Source organism: Mustela erminea, chromosome 3, assembly GCF_009829155.1.
Source record: "Mustela erminea isolate mMusErm1 chromosome 3, mMusErm1.Pri, whole genome shotgun sequence".
NCBI classification, from domain to species: domain Eukaryota; kingdom Metazoa; phylum Chordata; class Mammalia; order Carnivora; family Mustelidae; genus Mustela; species Mustela erminea.
The window spans coordinates 136065885-136091224 of NC_045616.1; the positions used below are offsets into that span (position 1 = coordinate 136065885).

At 37.7% G+C, this 25340-nt stretch overlaps 1 protein-coding gene across 5 annotated transcripts in view; it reads left to right on the plus strand.

Moving 5' to 3' along the window:
* Positions 1-24032, plus strand: part of RANBP3L (RAN binding protein 3 like) — a 46152-nt gene extending 22120 nt beyond the window's left edge. Inside the window, exons 2-15 of one of the 5 annotated variants that reach the window (XM_032337589.1) lie at positions 894-952; positions 2066-2102; positions 2594-2671; positions 3668-3742; positions 6718-6789; positions 7132-7271; positions 9996-10099; positions 11417-11501; positions 13851-13953; positions 14543-14673; positions 16058-16178; positions 17595-17737; positions 21382-21571; positions 23185-24032. In XM_032337589.1, coding sequence (XP_032193480.1) covers positions 894-952; positions 2066-2102; positions 2594-2671; positions 3668-3742; positions 6718-6789; positions 7132-7271; positions 9996-10099; positions 11417-11501; positions 13851-13953; positions 14543-14673; positions 16058-16178; positions 17595-17737; positions 21382-21571; positions 23185-23228 — 1382 coding nt within the window. In that variant the 3' untranslated portion in view covers positions 23229-24032. Of the gene's footprint in view, positions 1-893; positions 953-2065; positions 2486-2593; positions 2672-3667; positions 3743-6717; positions 6790-7131; positions 7272-9995; positions 10100-11416; positions 11502-13850; positions 13954-14542; positions 14674-16057; positions 16179-17594; positions 17738-21381; positions 21572-23184 lie in introns of those variants that run through there. The other 4 variants (XM_032337592.1, XM_032337590.1, XM_032337591.1 and 1 more) reach the window with 4 other exon arrangements.
* Positions 24033-25340: the final 1308 nt, after the last annotated feature.

The window sequence follows — 25340 nt, forward strand, 5'->3', positions numbered from 1 at the left end:
ACAAGCACGTCATTTTCCCTTAGAATTCTGGACTCCTGATATTTAAAGTTGTTATCACTCATTTACACCCTATAGTAAATGAGTTTCTCTCTGTTGTCTTACCTAAGGTAAGAAAACATAAAAGATTAATAAGGTCAGCTGGGCTGAGGACAAAAGACTAAGACTGATTCTTAGTCTAAATATTGAAAACACGGCTTAGTATATGACTGCTCCAATCAAGGAAGTATAGGTTATTTCTGGATCATTCTAAGGATGGAATGCAATATATCTATACCATTTTTACCTTGAGATCCAACCCAAGTAGAAGAACTATTTTTTTAAGATTTCACTTATTTATTTGACAGAGAGATCACAAGTAGGCAGAGAGGCAGGCAGAGAGAGGCGGGGAAGCAGGCTCCCCGCTGAGCAGAGAGCCCGATGTGGGGCTCCATCCCAGAACCCTGAGATCCTGACCTGAGCTGAAGGCAGAGGCTTTAGCCCACTGAGCCACCCAGGTGGCCCTAGAAGAACTATTTTTAGATGAGATTTTTCACTCCTTGCATTTTTTCATTCTAAAAGCAAAGATGTTAATCACGATGTCCTAATGATATTCTGAATGTAGGTAATTATACTTTGTTTTCTTTAAACACTTAAAGTGTGTTCTTTTAATGGGATGATCTCACTTTTTATGGAAACACATTATTATCGCTTTCCCCAAGTATTTATTTCTGTAATTATCTGTTAAAATCATTTGTAAATATGCAAGTTATAGTGTCCATGTAAAAACAGTTTGGATTCTACCCAAAGGCAGGAAAAATACAAAATGAAACAACAAAAATCTTCAAACATCCTTAGGCAGTGTTAAATTTGTCCAAATATAATTTGACTTTTTGTCTGTTCTTTTTCTTTTACAGAAAAATCTGTCATTGCTCAACCAGTATTCGTTTTTGCAAAGAGAGAACACAGTTTTAAGGTAAGATCAAGCTAATTTTCTTTGTTTGACTTTGACTTTGACAAAATGATGTTTCAAGAAGCCAGTGACACTGAATGGTATCATGGTTGCCTTAGTTTATCCTTTTGCTCCTCACTTAGCAGAGCCGAGCCTCTAGAATATTTATACAGTAAGTTTTTACTGGCAGCAATTTGGCCTAAATGGGAGGCCAGAGGCCTGCCTTGTCTTGAAGCTATGAATAACATACCATCTTTACCAAATTATAGGGTTTTTTGGAGTGACTTGGAAAGGGGCGGGACTGAGAGAGGTTAGCAGGGTCGAAATTCCTCATGGGTCTCCACTGACCTCGCCTAAAACTGGGTACAAAATAAGTTCTAAACTGTGATGGTTGATTTTAAAGGGATCGTAAGGTCCCTTAAGATCTGTATCGTACTGAAACCACCTGCTTTGAAAGACCAATGATAAGATTAGTAGCTTTCCCACTTTAGTTCTATTAATATTTTCCTGTTATTCCTTCCTGCTTATCCAAGTCATTTACCCTACTACCCACAAACTCACTAAAGAGATGCTCAGGGGCGCCTGGGTGGCTGAAGCAGCCTCTGCCTTCAGCTCAGGTCCTGATCTCAGAGTCCTGGGATCGAACCCCACAAGGGACTTCTGCTCAGCAGGGAGCCTGCATCCCCCCCCCCCTCTTTCTGCCTGCCTCTCTGCCTACTTGTGATTTCTGTCAAATAAATAAATAAAATATTTAAAGGTGATCTTGGAAAAAAAGAAAAGAAGAAGAGTCGCTCAACCCCCAAGCCCTGGTCGAAAAGTCAGTTGCCCTGGTTGAAAAGTCAGTTTCCTGGGCCCCACCCCAGGCCTACAGCTCAGATCTTGAGAGCTGGTATTTCAAATCTTCCTTTTAAACAAGTTCTGACAAGGGATAGTACAGTCATTGAAATATAAAACCGCTCCGCTAAGACTTTGTTTTGTCTTGAAAATATGCCTAGCGAGTAAAGGAGCAAAGGTGAGTGGGTTTGCCCTGACCTAGCTGAATAGACGTGGCTTTTGAGAATTCTCTTCTAAAGTGACAGGGTCGAATTTTGATGCAGCAAACACTCAGCTCTCATGGGCAACTTTGTTTCTTTCCAGAGACCAGCCGAAGACACGTTTGAAGCAGCCGAGCATGGTAATGACTTACATCCTGTATTTCAACCTGTCTCCGGACAAAGAAAAGAAGCAGGCACAAGTGTTTTGGCATGTGGCAAGAACTGGGGAAAACTTCATGGTTCTGCTGGTTTTTAAACACCAAATAAACTGGCTTTTGTTTTGAAAGATGACATGTAGGAACACTGACGTTAGCAATGCCTAAGATCCCTTGTTTCTCCAGTGCCTGGGTCTCCACCAACCAAAGACACTCCCTACACAATCTCAAAAGTCACATGCAGTTTCTTGCCAAAGCCACTTGTTTCTAAGAGTTTCTTAGGAGGATGAGATGCCTATCACTTTAAAATCACCAAGCTGTTAACCCCAGTGTTTAAACTTGGGCTTCAGGACTTAACATGTTAGCAGGTGATGATCTATGTAGGCAAAAGGTCATTCTATTTATCCTTCCCCATCTTGGTTGAGGATAATTTGTTAGTGCTGGCAATTTTACCCATCCTGTTGAATTTCTTGCAGAATCCAACGGTTTTCTAAGAAAGCGTGCACGGTCTTCATCTTTTACTTTGCATACGATAGATCCTCAGTTCCAAGGAGGTAGGTATAGACCTGACTGTTGGCTGGTCACTGTTATGTTTTCTCTGTGTGAAATTAGTGAGAAACTTTTCAAAGGGAAATGTTTAAAAGTCTACCCATTGGAGAGCGTTTATAATAAATTACTGGATAAAAATAGCCTATAAGATGGATTGTACAGCGAGTCACTATGTCAACATTCAATTTGTCACCATGGGATGGAAGATGCACAGGACATCAGCCATAATGTCAGCAATGGTTATCTTAGGTAGGGGGATTACACAGGCAATTTGGGGTTTCCCACCCACTCTGCACTCTGTCATGTTTCCAGAGTGTCCGCATTGAGTATGCATTAACTTTGTAATTAGGGGAAACTATTTCTCCCTAAGTTACCATCTACTTAAACAAATAGATGTCTGCCTTGAAAAGAACACTTTAAGAACTTCATCACATACTCTATTCTGAATAAACCAGTAACTCAGTTTGCCTCTCTTCTATACTCTAAGCACTCCATGATTCCTTTTATACCTGACCGCATTGCCCTCTCTGCCTTGTAAGACAGCTATCTCTGTGTATGTCTGTCTCCTCCACTGCGCCTTCCTTGAGGTCATCTTCATGCCTGGTAGAGTGTCTGATACATGGGGAGCACTCCAATATTTATTGAATTGAATAGAAATTAATTTATAATTCTCACGACAGGCATATTTTATTTCTATTGATTAAAAATACAAAACTGGGGCGCCTGGGTGGCTCAGTGGGTTAAAGCCTCTGCCTTCGGCTCAGGTCATGATCTCTGGCCCCGCGTCAGGCTCCCTGCTTAGCAAGGAGCCTGCTTCCCCCTCTCTGCCTGCCTCTCTGCCTACTTGTGATCTCTGTCTATCAAATGAATAAATAAAATCTTAAAAAAAAAAAACTTTTCTAAATTAGTGATATAGAAATTTTAGAAACAGCAAAAGTCCAAATCAAAAGAAACACAAAAGCCTACTTCCTCACTGACTTCAGTTTGCAATTTGCTTCTAGCATCCACCTTGTCCCAGAATCGAATGAGATCATCATCCTTCACCAACCTCCTGACCTTCCCTCCTTCTGGGCCAGGTAATAAACAGCTTCTAGAACCTTGAGACTGACACTCTGACTTTTTCAAAATCCATTCTCGGGGCGCCTGGGTGGCTCAGTGGGTTAAAACCTCTGCCTTCGGTTCAGGTCATGGTCCCAGGGTCCTGGGATTGAGCCTCACATTGGGCTGTCTGCTCAGCAGGGAGCCTGCTTCCCCCCCTCTCTCTGCCTGCCTCTCTGCCTACTTGTGATCTCTGTCAAATAAATAAATAAAATCTTAAAAAAAAAATCCGTTCTCATTGATGGTACTAATGGTGAGCTTTATTACTCAGCTACTATAAAATGCTGGCATTTTAGTGGCAAATAAAATGCAGGCCTTGGGGCACCTGGGTGGCTCAGTGGGTTAAGCTGCTGCCTTCGGCTCAGGTCATGATCTCAGGGTCCTGGGATCGAGTCCCGCATCGGGCTCCCTGCTCAGCAGGGAGCCTGCTTCCCTCTCTCTCTGCCTGCCTCTCTGTCTACTGTGATCTCTCTCTGTCAAATAAATAAAAATAAAATCTTTAAAAAAATAAAAAAAATAAAATAAAATGCAGGCCTTAGCAAATTATGATTAGTAGAATGCCTTATGAATCCAGACAGTGTATCTAATTTTGGCAGAAATTTTGAGTTTGATGATGCTTTTAAGGAATTTATGTTTATGATAGCAAAATGTTATATAAGGCAGCTTCATAAGATAACTTTATTTTATTCATTAATGTTCATCTGTACAGTTTATAATATATACAGTGCTTAAAATATACTGCTATACTTTAAATTCTTATTCCAAAATTTATGCTTTAGGTGACTATTCTAAGGTTGAGAATATGATTCCTTTTATTTTCATTTATATTTTTAACTCCTATGGGAGATTTTTTTTTTCAAAGATTTTATCTATTTATTTGACAGACAGAGATCACAAATAGGCAGAGAGAAGAGGAAGCAGGCTCCCTGCTGAGCAGAGAGCCCAATGCAGGGCTCTATCCCAGGACCCTGAGATCACAACCTGAGCCAAAGGCAGAGGCTTTAACCCACTGAGCCACCCAGGCACCCTGATTTATATTTTTAAAATATGATTACTTAACCTTTTCATTAAAACATTACTTCTTTTAATTTGACATTTAGAGTGCTTTGCTAATGAAATCTATCTTGTCATAAAATATTTGAAATGGTTGGAACATTACATTGAAATTACAATTTTATATTCTTTTTGTTTTTGTTTCTACTGAACATTCATCTGCCTTTTCCAGTTTAAGCTTGCCACTAAGAAATAACAAAATACAAACTATTCACTTCCTTCTAAACAATCCCTTTCTACATGGGAGCCATGGGGTTTTCAAACTAATGAATGTATATTCTTATTAATAATTCCAAACATGACTGAGCAACATACATGTCAGATACCTTTCAGATACCGAAGAAATACTTTCAAGCTCAGTAGACCCCCTTTAAACCTGAATGACAAGTTACAGACATTAAAAGAAATAGGGGTCCTAATCCTAGAGAATTTATTTTATTGTATTTGTGCATAAAGTGGAGGGATGGATATAAGTTATCTGAGTAACTGTTTTGATTCATTATTTTAAATAAGACATACACGTACAAAAAGATTAAAGGAACATTGATATCAGTAAGTATGATTCCATTTTATGTTGTGCAGAGTGTTGGTGGTATTGGAATGAAGAAAAATAGGACAATTTGATATGGCCCATTTGTGGCTGGTTTTTAATAATAAAGATCATAAAGCATTTAACTGGACTTTGAATTAGAGAAGTGATTCTACCCCAATCTTTGTAGGTTTTTTTTTTTTTAAAGATTCTATTTATTTATTTGACAGAGAGAGATCACAGTAGGCAGAGAGGCAGGCAGAGAGAGAGAGAGGGAAGCAGGCTCCCTGCTGAGCAGAGAGCCTGATGCGGGACTCGATCCCAGGACTCTGAGATCATGACCTGAGCCGAAGGCAGCGGCTTAACCCACTGAGCCACCCAGGCGCCCCTGTTTTTTTTTTTAAATAAAGACATTATTTATTTATTTGACATAGAGAGAGAGATCACTAGACAGAGAGGCAGGCAGAGAGAGAGAGAGGGAAGCAGGCTCCCTGCTGAGCAGAGAGCCCGATGCGGGACTCGATCCCAGGACCCTGAGACCATGACCTGAGCCGAAGGCAGAGGCTTAACCCACTGAGACACCCAGGCGTCCCTGTAGTATTTTTAATACATAGATGAAGCAGTTCTTATTCTTTTCTCATTTCCACTAATCAAATCCTCAAAGGTTGCTGTTTCTGCAATTTGCAGCCAAGAGGGAGGTGATCACTTTGAAATGTATAATAGTCCTATATTGCAACCACCATCCTTAGTCTTATGCCACCAACACACTTCATAGAAAAATCCCCTGGCATAACAGTCATCTCTCTCTCTAGGTATCATGAGAGTGGGGAAAGTGGAAGAATTTGCTATTAGTTTCATAACATTTTATAAGAAATACATATTAAGGGACACCTGGGTGGCTCAGTGGGTTGGGCCTCTGCCTTTGGCTCTGGTCATGGCCCCGGGTCCTGGGATAGAGCCCTGTGTCGGACTCTCTGCTCGGCGGGGAGCCTGCTTCCCCCCCTCTCTGTGCCTGCCTCTCTGCCTACTTGTGATCGCTCTCTGTGTCAAATAAATAAAATCATAAAAATATATATTAATACAGAGGGCTCACTACCATCAGATTTTATAATACGTACTCATTTCAGTAATCATTTTCATGGTTCTAAAGAAGAGTGCCTGTTCCATTAGTGGACCAATTTTCATTTATATTTCTGAAAGTCAGCAGACATATGTGGCAGAACTCCCTGCCATCACCCCTTTCTAGCCGACTGCCTACAGTTATTAGCGCCAACAGCGACATCTACTGGTGAATGTAGTACAGGACTGTTAAAACCCGAATTCCTAGAAACTGACTCAGATTTAAAACGCACAAAATATTTTTTCTCACAGTGAAGAAAAACAATGTTTTTATGACATCAACTCTTGTGCAAAGAAATGTGGATATGAACAGTACAGAACAAGGTATGTAGTTTATTATAAGAACCTCTGGAATTTTACATTTTACCATTTATAGTTTAATTTGTTGTATGGGTGTTGGGATCTGGAGGTAGGTCAAGTGACAAAATGTGAAAAAACAAATTTGGTAAGCCAAGTCCCAGGGTCGAGATGAATAGGTAGTGGGTAAAAACTAAGTCTGAAGTAAGCACTAAGCAATTCACTGGCTATTTTGACGTTGATCAGTCAACATTAATCCCTCACTTCATGATGACTTTAGAAAATAGATGTTAAATTAGTCAAAAATCTGGAGGAAGAAGTATGTCACTAAAGATATAGTGAGTGACTCCTTAATTCTGTTCTTTTAAGGTCCTGTGAAACATTCCGATCATGTCCTAAGACCTGCTGTTTTGCAACCACCTCAAGCTCAAAGGTGTGAAAAACTAAGAAAAACATTTGGACACAATACCTTGGAATCCTTCAAGACTAAGGAAAAAACAAAAAATAAGGTAAGAAAATCTCCTATAGTAGGATTGACATCAAGTCTCCATCTTTCATTTAGTAGATTGTTCTGGGCCCTACGTTCAGCGTTAGGGGCTGCCTGACTTTAGTTCTGTTGCTGAAGCAGCTGCCAGGCTGGAGAAACACCCAGACCATAGATAGGAAGCAGCCCTCGGTGACCTTATTAAAGTTGTCCTCTTGAAATGGAAAGTATTCCTAGAAGCTAGTTTTGTGGTCTCTCCTAGCTGTAAAGTTGAGTCCCTTATGGTAGAAACTCCTGGGGCCTTGTTCCAGGGCACTGACTCCTCATGAGAACAGGGGGAGCAATGAGGTGGCCAGGACCAGGAGCCACAAATCAAAGAAGGAACAGGCGTTTTCTGCATCCGCAGCTGGTCGACATCCCAGGGCGGCCTTGCCAGTTTAGCTCACACCGGGAATCCATCCAGATCCAACTTCATGGATAATGGCAGCAGAGAATTACCCACACAGAGTTGGGAATTGGGAGGACTGGGGAAGCTTCTGAAGACAGAGAAATAGTCTCCCTTCCCGTGGTTGTAATGGCTGAGTCCCTCACTGTGGGCCTTTTTAGGGAGATTGTCATTTTGCTCAAGCCATGCAGATACGGATTGGGGATATTCTGTTGCTGCGTCTTCCAGAAGCCAATACTTGAGAGGAACGGCGCCCAGGATTTCAGAGTCATTCCATTCTTCATTTGTTTCCAGCAGAACTGTTGAGGCTTGGTCCCCTGTTTTGTTTTGTTTTGTTTTTCAATACTGAACACAAAGACAGGGACACATGGAAATTAAGATGCCAGTCATTTCATCAATGCAGTGAAAAACAAATCAGATCAGTACTAATCCGACCTCTGCCCCTAACTAACTTATGTTTACATTCTTGGTCAAAGCTTACAATCTTCTCTTTTTATCAGTGAAGGGAGAGAGTTTAACTTGGTCAGCATTTGACAACATTTTTGTAATTCCAAGCCTTTTTTTTGTGAGATATGATCTCATGAGACTCACTGTGAATTTTAAAAATCCTTTCATTATTTCTGCATGGAATATGGCAAGAGTTTTAAGTAAAACATGTTTTAAATTTCAAATCAGTAGATTATTAAAAGTTTTCATTTAAATACAACCTAATAATCATCATTACATTACATAAATTCATAAATTCTAACTTTTATCCTTTTAAGAAGAGATGCATGTTGTTTGTGTTAAGGTATGCAAGAGAAAGTATGATATGTTGACTAATTTCTAAAAGTTATCATATTGCATATAACTTTGGAACAGGATGTACTATAAATTATAGATTAAATTTTTTGTTACATATTATGATATAAAAAGCAAATCAATATTTCTTCTTTGGCATGGTTTATTGAACCTTGCATTATATATTTTAAAAATAAAATTTATTCTTGCATTTTCTTTCTAAATGATAAAGAATGAGAGAAATTTTCAGGTAATTGTTTGCAAGCATTTCTTCTTGAATAAATTAAACATATGAATGGCACTTTATTAGTGAACAGCTTAATTGGATATGCCCATTATTGAATTTTCTCTGTCTAATAATGACCTCTGAAGATTTAAAGACATGCTATATAAAATGCAGTGTAAGAACTCTGACAAAATAATGTAATTTACAGATCTAGTGAAAATTATCTATAGGTGAATTTCATAGAACTGCTATTTTCATGTTCCTTAATGACTTGTACATAAAATCAGAGCAATTTTCATTCACTGTCATCAATCAGTGGTCACTTATTATGTACAATTTAAACAATATATGCCCAATAAAAACCATTTTAAGTACATAAGAGTAAAAACTACCATTTAGACTGAGAGATAAGTCATCTGAGTGACTGACTCATGAACATGCACTTTGATCTTTGCAACCAACAACATATATTCTCTTCATACATATTTCTCAGCTCTCAAGTTCTATTATAAAGGGGAAAATGCTCCAAATTATTTTTATTGATTGATATAAAATTGAAGTGGAAACAGACCCCATCTACCTTTAAAGATATGAACTCTTTGAAATGTCTTTGCAAACCCTTGCTGGGGGAAGGGAGGTGCTAAAACACTGGAGATAATAGATCCGATCATTTCTAGGGCTCCTTCCAGTTCTAAAATTGCTCACACAATTTTCATTTATATATTATTAATTAGGTAATAAACATTTCATATACAGCAGACAGAGTAACTAGTTGATTAAGTCACCAGTCAAAAATTTTTAGATGAAGAGATGAATGGGTTTTCCTCTAACATTTGGTGGCTGTGCTGGTGAAGCTCTTAGGGTATTTGCAGGATTAAATAGTCCTGAAGGATATATTTGTGAAGCTAGAAATGAGAATTAATTCCCAAAACATAAAAGTACCAAAAGGAAGTGGGATTTCTGAATATAATAGCAAAGGCTACAGTCCCTAGTCCCTGATGTCAGACAGACCCTAGCTCTAAGGTCAGCCCCATTTCTGGTTGCCTAAGCCTGGCCAAGTTATTTAAATTCATTATGTCAGTTTACTCATCTGTAAACTATAAAATGTGGATAATAGACATACAACCTTTACAGAGATGTTGTGAGGAGTAAATGAGATAATGTTCTCAAAATGCTTAGGGTAGTATTTGAACATAATAACTTTGCAATACATTTAACTGTAACTAATGTTTCCTTATCTGATGCTCCTTCAGCAAGGCAATTGAAAGGAACATTCTGATGAATTGCCTTTCTTTCAGATTTCTGAGAGGAACTCCTCTTTGCTAAGTGAAAATTTACCAAGTGCCAGAATTTCAGTCCAGCTGACTACCAGCCAGAATTGTTTAGGTGCTACATCAGTAGGGTAAGTTAATGATGAGGACACAGAAAGGATACCCTTTTATTCTTGCTTTATCATTATCATCATTTATGGAAAATAGGTTTCTGATACTAGACAGATAAATTGCTAAGATTTCTCTTTTTCTAATATTTTATTTATTTATTTGAGAGAAAGAGCATGAGCTGGGGGAGAGGCAAACGGAGAGGGAGAAGCAGACTCCCCACTGAGCAGTAGGGAGCCTGATGTGGGACTCCATCCCAGGACCCTGGGATCATGACCTGAGCCAAAAGCAGACACTTTAACTGACTGATCCATCCAGGCGCCCCAAATTGCTAAGATTTCGGTTTGAGATTTTCGAAAAGACACAAATTTAAAATGCTTTTCAAAATGTCTCTAATATTTAAGGATTATCATATTAATATCAGGTTATCTCTATTGTTTTGTTGACTTAGGTGAGAATAGTTTAAGAACATACAGCTAAATTTTTATTTAGTTAGGAATTAATTATCTGGGTGCTAGATCAGCCTCCCCGTTCTCTGGTGCCTCCCCTCCCCCCACCATCTCTCATTATTTTTCGTGTTATTCCTTATTTATTGACATACATTAGATAGACAACAAAGAAAGCAGGATAAATGTGCAAAACGGAAGTTAGTATTTACCGGTGTCATCAGCAATGAGGGCATGTTTGATCTGAGAGATGATTAAAATTAGCCATAGAGATAACCAGACTCACATGATTAGGGCCCGTGTGGATTCCATAGCACTTACCTATGTTGCACACTGGGGTACAGTGGGGATCCCAGACCGCATCAGCCTACAGATAGAAAGCCGCATATCTTTGAGTTTCTCATCATGCAAAACACTTCTAACGACAAGAACAAAAATGTTCCAGGAGGTAAAAACCCAAATTAAACAAAAGCACACTTAAGTATAACAAGACAGATTGGCTGTGCTTTTGCTCTGGAGACCTCTGGTGGCTGAAAGCATCAGTCACTTGGGGAAGGAGTGAGAAGAAATGAGAGATCGGAGAGGCTGTGCTGGAAAAGCAAGAAGATAAGGTCTGGGCCAGCCCCTGGTTGATCACACAGCCCGAACAGAGATGGGCATGACATGTGTTTGGACTGGTCTTAGCTAGTGCTGCCACAGTTGTCAAATAATTTAAATATCATCCCTGGGAGGACCTCAATTTTTCCTTCATTTCTCAGATGCAGATGAACAAGAGTTAGCAGATGTTTTTATGCTTTACATAAATCTGTTAAATCATAGGATTACTTCATGTGCTAAGGTCTAATGTGCCTTTATCCCTATATTAAAGAACAAATGTTCATTTCTTCTCCTTAGATGTCAAGCAAAGGAAGATAAGTATTCTTTTAAAAGCTGCAGTTCTGATTTCGTGTTTGGAGAAAACATGGTGGAAAGAGTTTTGGTAAGAATTTGGCAAATGTTTCTATTATAAAAGCTGTCATTTCGAGTTTCTGGAGAAAAATTAATTAAAACAATGTTAAATTGGAGCATACTTTAACTCCTGAGTCCAAAGGCACGTTTTCTTTCTTTAACTGCAAAGATTCTCCTGGGAAGCAAGTTCTGGTTGTTAGAATAATAGGCAGGAACCCACAGAGGAAGGGAATTGTGTAATTATAACATTATTACTGATGAGAAATATTAAATATTCTTTGACATGTTACACCCAAGGTACCCAAGGAAATCCCAGAATTATCTGCAGTAGATGAGTTAACTGGTAATGATATTTTAATATCAGGTTTTTGATAGCATCTTTCATAACAAGATGCACTTAAAACCATTTGCCAATTTTTTCTTGTTAACCACAACCCTCCCCTTCTAGCTTTTATGGTGAAAAACATTATCACAACTTTTTATTTTTTTCAGGTTTTAAGAGGGAAATCACAGTACTTTTCTTGCCTAGGGAAACATACTTGCCAAGTAGAAACCGTTAAGGAATATTACCAGCATCCCTATTTAGAAGTGGGCGTCCTCATCCATGAAGCGGTTGCCACTGTGCCCTCCACAGTGAGGGTGCATGAGGACTACTAATTACATCAAGGATCCCCAGGAGGCCACACAGATTTAAAAACCTGTATAGAGGCTCAGAATAATAAAGAACCAACTCATGAGGCCTATGTATTCCAAGTTTTTTAGGGCTTTCACAAATCAATCCCTTTTAAGACTTGGTTGATTCTACACCTGCCTCAGGCTAAACCTAAATTTGAGAGTACTGTCATAGCTTTCTAGCTTAGGGGCACCCTCTGTCACTCTCAAGGTGAAGGGCAAATCCACACTTCTAGGGCTATTGATCCACATTTTTTAATCTGAACCAGAATGGACCAACTTCCAGAGGGAAATTCTAGGCGATACATTTAGGCACATTTCTTCCATATCATTTAGTCCTAAATTTGGTACTAGCTTAGCCACAGCTTCTATAAGATGTCACACACACACACACAACTTTCCAAGCCCCACAGGATCAACTTTAACATCCAATTCAACTTACCAAACACATTTTGTGTTCTCATCATATCCAAAGCTCTGGTGTTGGACTCAAGTTTGGCTGCATATTAACAATCATCTCGTTTACGTGAGTCTCTAAAGGATTGCGTATGCCCGGGCATCTCCCCAAACAGATTAGATCAAAGTCTCTGGGTGAGGCTAAGTGTCACGTGATTTGAATGTACAGCCAGGATCGAAAAACACCTGGGTGAGTGGCTATGCAGAGCTATAGGGAGACACTGCATTCTAGAGGTGCTTACAATTGAAGAAGAGATAGAGACATGCCTGAGCAAATGAACTACTGTTGGGTTTAGAAATTTGGTTGGAGGAGGTACCCGTGTACATTTCCTGTGGGTACTTCCACTCTGGCTTGCAGAGGAAACAGAGCTTCCTGTCTCTCTAAATTGATAACATCCTAGGATGGCAGGAGCTACAGTGATCACTTGTGTGTGTCCTCTGGTTAATCCTATAATCCTGTGACCTTGTGATTTGGGGGTCAGAATGCCCTCGTGACTTGTTTGCTGACCATGCGCTGTTCCAGTGAGTCATGAGACTTTCTGTGCCTTTCTGTTTATTTTCTTAAAATGGATATAATCACACCCATCTCTACCAGTTTTAACAGAGTATCTTAAAAGTTCCAATTAAATGATGTGGAAGAATTTTGAGTTCATAAAGAAAAAGAAACCCAAGTTCTGAAGTGCTGTTCTAATTCCCCCTGTTCTGTAGGGGGCTCTCTGAGATCATAAATGACCGGGTAATTGCTCAGTTTTTCTTCCCTGGCCTTGGTTAGAGCACCTGTGCAGGGCCCCAGGTGTGCAGCCTTAAAAGCGATTGTTGGCAGAAATTGAGGAAAAATTAAGATGAGCTCTGAGACAGCGAGTGGGTTCTCTGGGTAACTTGTATGATTACTTTGGATTGAAAGTGAAGTGTTGGGAATACTGAAATACCTTGCAACAGAGATGAGAGTTTCATCTCCTTTATTCAGGTTAGTCTGGTCGTAGCCAGGAACAGCTGCTACCTCCTCTCAGGTCTCTAATCCTTCTCCCCTTGTTCCTGGAATGAGATCCCACCTGATGTAGGCTGGTGGTAACTCCATTACGCTTCCTGAGGATCGGGACCAAGGTCCTGTGATGTGACAGGAAGGATTTCCCTGCTGAGCACACAGGGAGCCCAAAACAGAACATCGCAGTGGAGTTTGTTTGCGTGTTGAAGTAGAAGAAAGAAAGCTGTAGAGATACAATTCAGTAATGTATTTTTTTCCTTCGTCTAGGATACTCAACATCTCACCCACCCTCAACTTGAAAATGACTCATACACTAAGGAAAAACCCTTCAAATCCACTCTAGAATTTCCTGCCAACTCTCCAAATTCAAGTAAGAATTATTTCATTTGTTAAAATTTTTTTTTGATTCAATTAGTGTGTTTCCTGTTTTCCTATGTCATTTATTTAATATCTATAAAATACAAAACCAATAATGCAGTGCTTTAAAACTTTTGGGTAAAAAATTAAAGCATACAGATATGGTTGTATGATACATAAGCTTATTATTTTTTTTTTTTTTTACTTGAGGCTATGAGAAATTAAAGAGATGTATCTAAACTCGGGAACTCGGGTAGTTCACTTTGGGGAAACGCTCAATTTTTTTTTTTTTAAGATTTCGTTTATTTATTTGAGATACAGATAGAGAGCACACACAAGCATGGGGGTGGGTGGCAGAGAGAGAGGGAGAAGCAGTCTCCCCCTGATCAAGGAGCCTCATCTGGAGTTCGATCCCAGGACCCTGAGATCATGACCTGGGCTGAAGGCCGACGTTCAACAGACTAAGCCACCCAGGCGCCCTGGGAAACACTCATTGTTATAAAAAGCTAAGGGGACATGTATATTCATGGGGACAATGAAGAGCTTGTACAGTAGAGAAAATGGGGTCTTTTATGTGTCTTTTCTCCCTCTTATTTTCTTAGGTACAGACTCTCTTAAAAATATATCCTTAATTGAATCAGCTGCTACTTTCTCTTCTACACCATCTCCCAAATGCTTGCTAGAGAAAATTGATGTTGTAACAGGGGAAGAAGCAGAGCATAATGTATTAAAGGTCTGTATATCACCCGGTGCTCTTTCTGCCAGCACGTGTATACATGAAGCCAATTTCTATAAGCAGGAACACCTTTGCAAATGAAGGCAGAAGTATCACTTTCCTGAAGACAGAGCTGCTTCAATAAAAACGTGAGAGGCTTCCAAAGACGAAGCCAACATTTTGTTGTATTCATACGTTAGTATATGTAATTTTCAGGAATTTGGCTGGTTGGGTTTAAAAGCATTCATGTTCGTCTGTCAGAAAGAAGACAGCCAGGCACCCTGTCTTAAAACAACTTCAGACCCATGTTTTACACTTCTCATGCCTACTTTTATAATCAGTGCTATCATCTTATGATTTAAAAGTTCTACTTACCCTGGACATTTTTAAATGATAAGATGAATAGATTTCAGTTCAAGAGAATTAAAAAAATTCTGTTCGTCCTTGAAAAGTTCTTCTATATAAGTTTTGGACTTCATATAAAGCAAGACTTTCATAGATGTGGTGTCCAGTATTATACATAGGATTTGAATGTTAATTGCCTTAGGGATCAGCCAAGGCAGAGGAAATGTAATTACTATGACATAATCGTTTTTCAACAAGGTCCAGGTTTCCCTTTCTCTTTCTCCTTCTGCATTTACCCCCCAAATCTTTCCATTTCTCTCCTCCAATGATTTACTGATGCATTTGATGGTACAAGTGTGCTTCCAAGCCTAAATCTTAGATCAGATTAAACCGAGATTAAGTGAAGTAATTGCTAGCTGTTGAGGCCCTGGCAGGCTGTCTTTTTAACAAGTCATCTCGGTAATTCTTATACATGGTAATACTTAATTTTGGTAAACATCAAATTATAGTATGGTACTCTGGGGTACCACATCTAGTTTTGATGCTGTGTTCCTCAAAAATTTTTAAACATGCAAATAGTTTCACTATTCCTTTACTTTCATGTAAGTTACATAGCTCAAATAACATCAATTTCATTTAAAAGTTGGTACACATAAATATATTGTTAGGTGATGCAGAAAATAGGTATGGTATTCTGCCATTTACAAAAAAATTAAGGGACATACGTATTGGCATGTATGTACATGCAACTATCTCTAGAAAGAGAAGCAAAATACCAGCAACAGCGATCACCTGTTGCAGGGGTGCAAACTGACAGATGGAGAAGTCGGGCTGGGAAGGACTTTCCACTTTGTACATCTTTTTGCTTTTTGATGTTTGAACTATTCAAAAATTGCATGTTTTAAAAGTTAAATAAATTTTTAAAGCTGGTTTACAAATCATTAACAGAGGTTATTCTGGTAAAATCAGGCAAGAAAAAGTGTTACAGCATAGGAAAGAAATCACTTTGAAAAACATTTTTTTTCTATATTTGACATTTTAAAAAATTGTCCTTTAGATCAACTGCAAGCTTTTTATATTCAACAAAACAACACAGTCCTGGACTGAAAGGGGCAGAGGAGCTTTGAGGCTGAATGACACAGCAAGCAGTGACTGTGGAACATTCCAGTCAAGACTAAGTAAGGAATTGTTTTGTACAGCCACCCACTCTTTCTCAGAGTAAAATTGCCAATAGATACACATCATCTTCTGGAGATGTGTTATCAGAGTCAACAAATCAGACTGTTGAAAGCAATTTTGTTTCTAATGTGCTATAGCAGCTTCGTGTTTGGAGCAGGCTCTGGTTCTGCCTCTATCACTGACTAACTAGTGACCTTGGACGAGGTACTTCATCTCTCCCTGCCCTAGTTACATCAGTTTCCAATGGGGAGACTAGTACTCCGTGACTAATTGAGCAACGGGGAGAATTCTATGAGATGATGCACTTCAGCAGCTCTGAGCAGGCCCAGCACACACCTCAACCGTAATCTCCGTGTGACTTAAAGGTGTGTGATGACATTAGTTTCGAAGGAAAAATAGTTTTTCAAAAGAGAGTATTTGCACTGGCATTCTTCTTGGCATTCTACATAGGGCGTGTGGCTTGAGATGAAGGGCCAGTTTCCCAGGAAATAGAGGTGTGTGGTTACTGACATCCAGAGCGATGGTGAGAATCTGGAGTCGGTCAGACTGAAACACTCAGAAAGTCTTTAGCATCCGAAAAGACACACTGGGCTTTGCTCAGAGGCCCAAACTGAAAGTGGGCACCCTGGGCAGGGTGAGTACGTTTCCTGGTCAACACCGGTAAGTCAAAGCTGTGGAGGGGACCATTGGTAGAAGTTGGATTCACATATAAGGATGTTTCCTGAGCTTTAGATATCGAGCTCGAGAACCCAGTAAGGAACAGAATTCAGACTAAAAGAATAGGAACTAGGTCTTCAGTTCTATAACTGGCAAACAGGTTTCCAAATAACCCAACCAAGCATTATTCCCAAGGCAGGATGCTAGTTGTTTTCTACTCTTGTTCTGCGCTGCTCTTTCTACTGCTTGCCAAAATCTGTGATGCATGGTGTTTACGTTGCTGGGGACCTTGTTTTACCTTTTATATGGTATATCATGATCACCTTTCCACATCAGTAATTCTCTTTCTTCCCAATTCTTAATGGGTTCATAATATTATCTTGAATAGCCATGTCATCATTTATTTTGCTACTTCCATTTTTTGAATGCCTAAAGCCCAGTTTTCTCCACTGTAAGCAATTCTTGGATAAATATTCTTCAGACCACTAGCTCCTCAAAGGAGTTCTAAAATTTTCATCATTTTTTAATACTATAGTAAAAAAATAAATTCCAGCTTTTAAGCTAAAAATAGTCCTTCAACATAATAAAGCTCGGTTGGAAAACCAACTTATCGTCAAGCCAAATTACAACTTCATAGTGAAAATACAGTCTGAAAAACAACTGTAATGATTGACTTTGCTTTCAAAAATGGCACATTCCCCAGGAAGGTCAAGGAATCGACTGTTCTGTAGTCTTATATATTTACCTTCCCATTTTAGTTATGCGCAATCAAGGCAGCCTGAGGCTGATTCTCAATAGCAAACTCTGGGCTCAAATGGAGATCCAAAGAGCGAACCACAAAAATTTGCGAATAACAGCTACTGATTTAGAAGACTACAGCATCAAAGTGTTTTTAATTCAGGTAAGTAACAAAGTTCAGTGATAGAGAATTACTCTACTACATTTCTAGGTCTCTGTAATTGCTAATTTGTTTAATTTCATTGTAACCTGTACCACTGACAAAAAAACAAACAAACTTCAGCCATTGATTTTGGTTGTTTACAGTTTAATATAAATTTTAAATTTTATATGAAATTTATAGCTTGACACCAAAATCTATGGTAATCAGTTGGTATATGTCCTGAGACATTGGTATTGATATATGCTTCAAACCTCCACATTTTTCTTTACCATTGAAATTATATCAACAATCTTACTAAGTTACCAAAGGGACTGTTGTCAAGATGGGCTCCTAGGAGTCCAGGGGAATACACAGCCCAGCGCTTATACTGAATGCTGAAACTGAGAAGGCTTTGCAATCACTAGAAAGGAACCAGTGAGAAATGGAAAAACACAGGGCTAGTAAGTTAAAAAAAAAAAAAAAAAAAAAAAACCGTCCCGGAGCAAATTCCCATTCTGGACATGAGTCAGTCTCCAAGGTAACAGGATTGGAGCACAGCCTTAGCTTTTCCTGGCAGCAGGAATGCTTGACCTCAAATACAAGATCCAGGCACAAAAGAGAGAGAGCTGGCAGGAATCAGACCAGAAAAAAGGCTAGGTTTCATACATAGGCTGAGACCCAGAAGACTTGAGAAGACTGAGTACTCATGTGACCCAGGCAGAGGGTAACAGTACAAGTAAATTAGCTCCCATATAGTACTTTGGGGGGAGGGGAGAGCGGGGAGTTGCCAAGTGCCCAATGATGAAAAACCAAAGTTTTATTAACTATCAGTAAGGGTACTCTTAGGTGTAAGTAATGCTGAGTATTAAGATGTTAGAGTAAGAGCATGCCCAAATACTGTTCATCATTTAGGGAGACAATCCCTAGTACTCTGCCCGGCTGGGTCCCCTGACTTTGAGCAAGTAAAGCAGCCTGCTTGTTGCTAATACTGCGACCGAGACCAATAGCTAAGATGGGATTGTGCTGTTCAATATCTGGCACACGCGGACTCCATAAATTGTAGGATATCTGCTACAGATAAGCAAACATATGAAAATCACCCCAATTTCCTATCCAAGGGATGGTCACTACTAACATTTTTTGTCTTATATTTTAGCATATATGTGTGTGCGTACCTATGTATGTACAAAATGTATGATCTGCAGGTAGCTTAGTTAGATCTCTGAACTTGATTTTATTCATCTGCCAAATAAAGATAATAATAATATACTTTATAAAGTGGTTGAATAGATAAGAATGCTAATATTTGATTATGAGGTACACGTATGTAACCTTTTCACTCATGAATGAAAATGAGTGTTTTCATGTCATTAAATAGTTCAGTCTTTAAGAAATCTTTTAACAGGTGAAAAGAATTCTATTATGCACCCTAATTCATTTCCACTAATTCTACTTTATTAAGTACTTAGGTAATTTACTGTCTTTTGTTATTATAAATTCTGCAAGGAAGTTGTGAGGAATTCTCTGTGTACATACATGTTAATTTTCTTGGGATAAGGTTTTGACTTGTCTTGACAAATTTTTCTTCAGAAAAACTGAATCGATTTTCATTCTCACCAGCATTTTCTTATGGTACTTCCTGGGAATTATAATTCTTTTAAGCACTAAAAATTTGTTATTCAAAAAATATATCATTGTGATTTTATTTTTAATTTCTTGTTCTGAATTTCTTGAATGGATATTTCTGAATGAATTTGGCAAAAGGCAATATGTTAACTAGTGGAGAACATATTTAAATTTTAATGTTAGAAAATCAAGGTGACAGAGTAGTAATTATATTTCAATTACAAATACTCTTTCAATATTTATTAACTGACTAAGAAAAAATTACACCTTTGTAATTTACATATAATGTAAAAAATGAAATCAGTCAAGAGTCAATACTTATTTTCTCAATATTTACTATATAATATTTAGCATAATATGAGGAAAAAAAACATTCTATTTAACTTTTCGTTATTTTCTCCCAAAGTAATTAAGGAAACTTAAGAAAATCCAAATGAAAAAATATAATTTTAACCTTCTCCCAAAAAGTTGGCATGTAGTTTGTTCAACCCTCAATTTCTTGGCTTTGAAAAGTAAGACAGCTTTCTGGAGGATTAGCAAAGAGAAAAATTTACCTGGATTTTCTTTGAAATTGTGAAAAGATAAAAAAAAATGTAAACTGCTGCCATGTCACCTAAAAAGAATACTGACTTTGATGGCAAAGATCTGGCATTCAAGCCCAGTCATTTGCTGACTATATACACTCACACAAGTCATTTTTCCTTTCTGAGCCATAATCTCCTCATCTGTAGAGGGAAGTGGGAAATGAGTATATACTGAATACTTGTGCTGGGTGCTTTTGCTAATAGAAGTGAAATAAATAATTCACTCATGGTTTTATTGTAAGGATTGAAAAAAAAAGAATGTAGTAACCATAACTGTTATACCAATGTTATTGTTACCATCATTTTTTATATTAATTGCATCCATAAAAACAGCATAGAAAATACTGAGAGCAAAGACTTCTGATGTATTTCTGATACAATATTGTAAGGGTGGCTCTGTGGCCCAATGGACGGCACACTGAATTTCTGTGCTGCAATATTATAGACCGCTCTAATGAGCTGTTTTCCCACTGAGCTGGGAGGCTTGTACATAATGTCTAAACACAGTCTTGTAAAGGAAAGGCGGTCTTTTTTGATCCACCCTACACTTTTCTACAGTGTAAAACAGTGGAGAAAGGATAGTCTTAATTTCAAATGGAAATTTTAAATCATGGGGCACCTGGGTGGCTCAGTTATTAAGCGTCTGCCTTTGGCTAGGGTCATGATCCCAGGATTCTGGGATAGAGCCCTGCATCAGGCTCCCTGCTCAGGTGGAACCCTACTTCTCTCTCCCATTCCCCTGCTTGTGTTCCCTCTCTTGCTGTCTCTCACAAACAAACAAACAAATAAATAAAATCTTAAAAAAAGAAATTTTAAATCACAGAATTTCATTTCTCAGTTTAAAATGCACAAATTGGGACCTGTTATAAGATTATTCACTTTCAGACTCAATTTGCTTCAAGATGAGTGGCTTTTTGCTCTTTAATTTTTAGGGTTATTTATAGTCTAGATTTATGCCGTTTGATCCCTTCCTTATTAATAGTGAAAGATTAAAAAATCTCTAAAATGTGGCTATTACTAAGTTATTTATACTTTTTTTTTTAAGATTTTTGTTTATTTATTCGACATACAGAGATCACAAGTAGACAGAGAGGCAGGTGGTTGTGGGGGGAATAGCAGACTCCCCGCTGTGCAGAGAGCCCAGTGCGGGACTCGATCCTAGGACCCTGAGATCACGACCTGATCCAAAGGCAGAGGCTTAACCCACTGAGCCCCAGTTATTTATACTCTTAAGATTTTATTTTCTTTATTTGGGGGAGGCAAGAGGAGGGCAGGGGGAGAAGGGGAGAGAGATTCTCAAGCAGACTCACACTGAGTGTGTGAGGTCTGACATGGGGCTTGATCTCAAGACCCTGAGATCACAACCTGAGCTGAAATCAAGAATTGGCTGCTTAAACTGACTAACCACCCAGGTGCCCTATTTATATTCTTAACAACTTAATTTTCCTCATGCAGGCCAGCGCCAAAGACACAGGATGTCTGTATGCAGCAATACATCACCGGCTCCTTGCCCTTCGCAGCTTCAATAAACAGAAAGATGTAAATCAGGCTGAAAGCCAGTCAGAAACAATCCTGCAACAATTAAACTGCGAGAGCTGTGATGAGGATGAGGATGATTTCCTCCAAGTCACTAAAAATAGATCAGGTAAATAACTTTTCTTTTCTTAGGTCAGCGGTTTACGAAAGAAATCTTCTGCACAATCCTAATAACATGAACTAGATTTTTGTAAAGTGGAACTTATCTATTTAAAGTGGATGGGAATTAGAGTCCTAGCTCTTTGGATCAGAGGAATTGGTTTGGAAATCATTGTCTTCTGTGTATGGTCTTCATTAGGATTTTGCCAAAATTCCTCTTCACTGTGATGCCCATATGTCATTTGCACATAGATTTAATAAAAATGCCATGAAGTCTTACACTGAAGACTTACACTGAAACTAACCCATTTATTCATATTTCTCATCACTTGTTCTCATTTTCCTATTATTGGCCATAATAGAAGAAATCACAAATACATCATAAAGGTAAAAGCACATTACGATGAAGCCCACCAGACATATATGACTTGAAATTCTGAGACTCCTATTTGTCTCCTTTTTGGAATTTGACTGCTTTATCCTCAATGACTTTTTTTTTTTTTTTTGGCCTATGGCAAGCAGTACTATTTTTTATTGGGTCAAGATTCATGAATTGAGCAAGGTTCAACTGGAACCAGTTGTTAGTAGATTTTTAGGTTTCAGTGCTTGTCCTGATGGTAGATTTAAAACAAAAATTTATCATTATTTTTGGAGAGAAATATGGTCTAGGAAATAAGATGACCAGCTTTGCTATATAAATGGTGCCAAGTACGTTCAGTAATAGTTTCATTTAGGCCTGAATTCTGCTCTACAAAGAACTGAGTAACATCCTTATAAAGACAGTGTGTTAAAATTTTTCCAACCTTTAATCATTTTAGATCTTAAAGGTAACTTAATCATACATAGTTTAAGAATCTACACAGGACAAGTGCAAAACATGATGAAATATCTTCCTTTGCCTAATCCTAAGAATGTAATCAAGAAGAAAAATACACAGAATATGCAACCCAGGAATATAAACTGCTTGACTAAAATGAGCCAGACAACTAAGTGAATATGATTTTTCTTGTCACTATTAAACAAATGGTTTCTTATTCTTTAAAGTGTGTGAGATCTATACATAAAATTACTTTTATAATGCATATATTGTCAATAAAATGGGGTCTATTGGAAAATGAATTCGTATCCATCAAAAATGTTAATTTGAAATAGGATTAAATGGCAAAATTTTCTCATCAACAAAAGTCACACTTAGGAAATCTATATTTTATTATATTCCATTTTAGGAAAGAGGACTATTCAACTCTCTTCATACAAAATGAGAAACAATGGAAATAATGCAAAGTAAATGTCAATCATAGGAACCCATCCTTCCTCTGCCATTTTCTTTTGTCACTTGGTATTTTCTCCAGGAGGTGTTACATACAAATGCTAAACTGTTAGGAAAGCAATAAAAAGTCTATTTTTTAAAACTTTGTTGCCCATGAATTAAGGAAAGGTTTAATTATCTGAAATGTCACATTTAAAATTAGTAACATTTCCAAATGTTACATATAAAATGTATATTCTATATATCACATTTCCTCATAGTAAGCATAGTCATGCATATTCATGTTCAGTTGTGTTCAATATTAAATGTAATCCGAATATAACATTTTGTAATATTTTGAATTTATATCACAGATCCTTCTAGGTGGACTCACAGACAGTCAGTTGCCTGTTCATGAGCGCCATCTACCATAAACATGACAACATCTACAAAAGGATTGGTCACCTTACTGAAAATTCTAAGCCATCCTAACAAAATGAGAAGATCCTATTAATTCCTTGGAGAGTTTTTATAGCAAAGTTCATAAAAGATAATTTGTTGCAATTAAGATTTTTCTCTTATATAGTTTAGTAATTGCAAGATTTTACATTTTGTTTATTGTGGAGAAAATGACAGAACTGAAGAAATACACAGACTTTGGAAGTCAAAATTTATCATTTTTGAAGAAGCTAATTTAGAATAGGATTTGATAACTAATTTGGACTATTCATCACATTGGTGGATATAATAGTTAAAATAAATTGCTCAATTTGATAAATGTTTAACTAAACATTGGTCATACATTGGTCATAAAACAAATATTTTACAAGATTTCTAGTCATTTCTTCCAAAACAGTATAACTGCATGCTAACATTTCATTAAGTCATGTTTCTCTTCTGGGAAATGTGTATTTTCATGTAACCTTTAGATTTACTAATATGCTAAGATTATATATTCATGATATCAATTCCTTTAAAGATAGTATTGTTCTTGGACTTGTATCCATTGCACCTTGTATATGCTTGACAACAGTCCAGCATCCAATAGCTGTGGAAGGGATGAGCAAAATATATTAACTATGTAACAAAACAGTAAGTATATAAGAAGTAAACTGTGTTAACTTGTTTTTTGCTTTATGTAATTAAATTGTCATTAATAGTCTAATGGGTATAGCTGTATAGAGACTTTAAAAAAAAACAAATATATTCATATATACCCAAATGAAATTTGTTCTCAAATGCTGTTACTGTGGTGGACTGTATTAGTTTCAACACTTGTGCAACAAAGTTCTGATGCTCCTCTTCTGAGATTTGTCTCAGAGACACTTTATGAGTTACACACAAAAATTAGGGCTTCTAGCCATATGTCATTTTTCAATCCAGTTTGATCACCCTATGACTTCAAAATGACTTTTGATCATGATTTCTAAATATTCCCTTGTTAGAAGCATCTTAGTTCTCTCAGGGTGCCATAATGAAATACCACACTGTGCAGCTTCAACAATACAAATTTATTTCTCGCGGTTCTAGAGGCTGAGAAGTTGAAGATCAAAGGGTTAACACAATAGGCTTATTCTAAGGTCTCTGCTCTTGGTTGTAGGCTGCTGTCATTGCCTCCAGGGCTCACAGGATCTCTTCGTGGGAGCACAGGCAGGGAGAGAGCAAGCTCCCTAATGTCTCTTCCCATAAGAGCACTAATCCCATTAGACGAGAGCCCTGCCCCCATAAATTTATCTAATCCTAATTACCCCCCAAAGCCCATCTCCAAATTCCATCATATTGGGACTTCAACATACACATTTGGGGGAGAACATAAACATTATCCAGTCCGTAACTAGGGAATAGGATTTACAATTCTAAAATGATTTCTGAAAATTTTTTGAACAATGACAACATATTTGGAATAATGGGTCTATCTTCACTAAATGCTACTTTGAAGAACAATATTCATTTGGATATACACATGTGATTATACATTTTTTAAAGTCACATTATTTTGCTATAGTACCTCTCATAGTAATAAAAGCAATTATTTAGATATAGATAGGTAGATTTATATATACATACATACATACACACACATAGGTATGGTCAAATCTGAGCTAATGCCTGACAGTTTGTTATATGAAAGTTTAATTAACTCTTTTAGACTCTAATTTCATTAGTATATAAGTTGTTCAGAGTTTTGGTCTTTCCCTGTAACTTAGTAAAGTTAGCTCATTCATATGAATGAGAGAGGCTCATTCATTATAGTGACTATAGAAGAAATACAGTATCCTTCTAAAATAAGCAATGATTCGGGAAATGGAAAAGAAAAATTAATGTGAGAGAGGAATACAGAAAAGGTAGAGAGAAGGAAAAAAATCAAAGAATAGCTCTAGCATAAAAGGAAGAATAAAAACAATGGGAAAGCAAAAGTTTAAAGTTGGTTGGGTTTTTTAACTCCTAAAAATGCCTCTGATGCTGAAGACATCAGAGTCAGTGGAAAATTTCCTTTAGAAGTGGAAATAAACAGGAAGACATCTGGAGA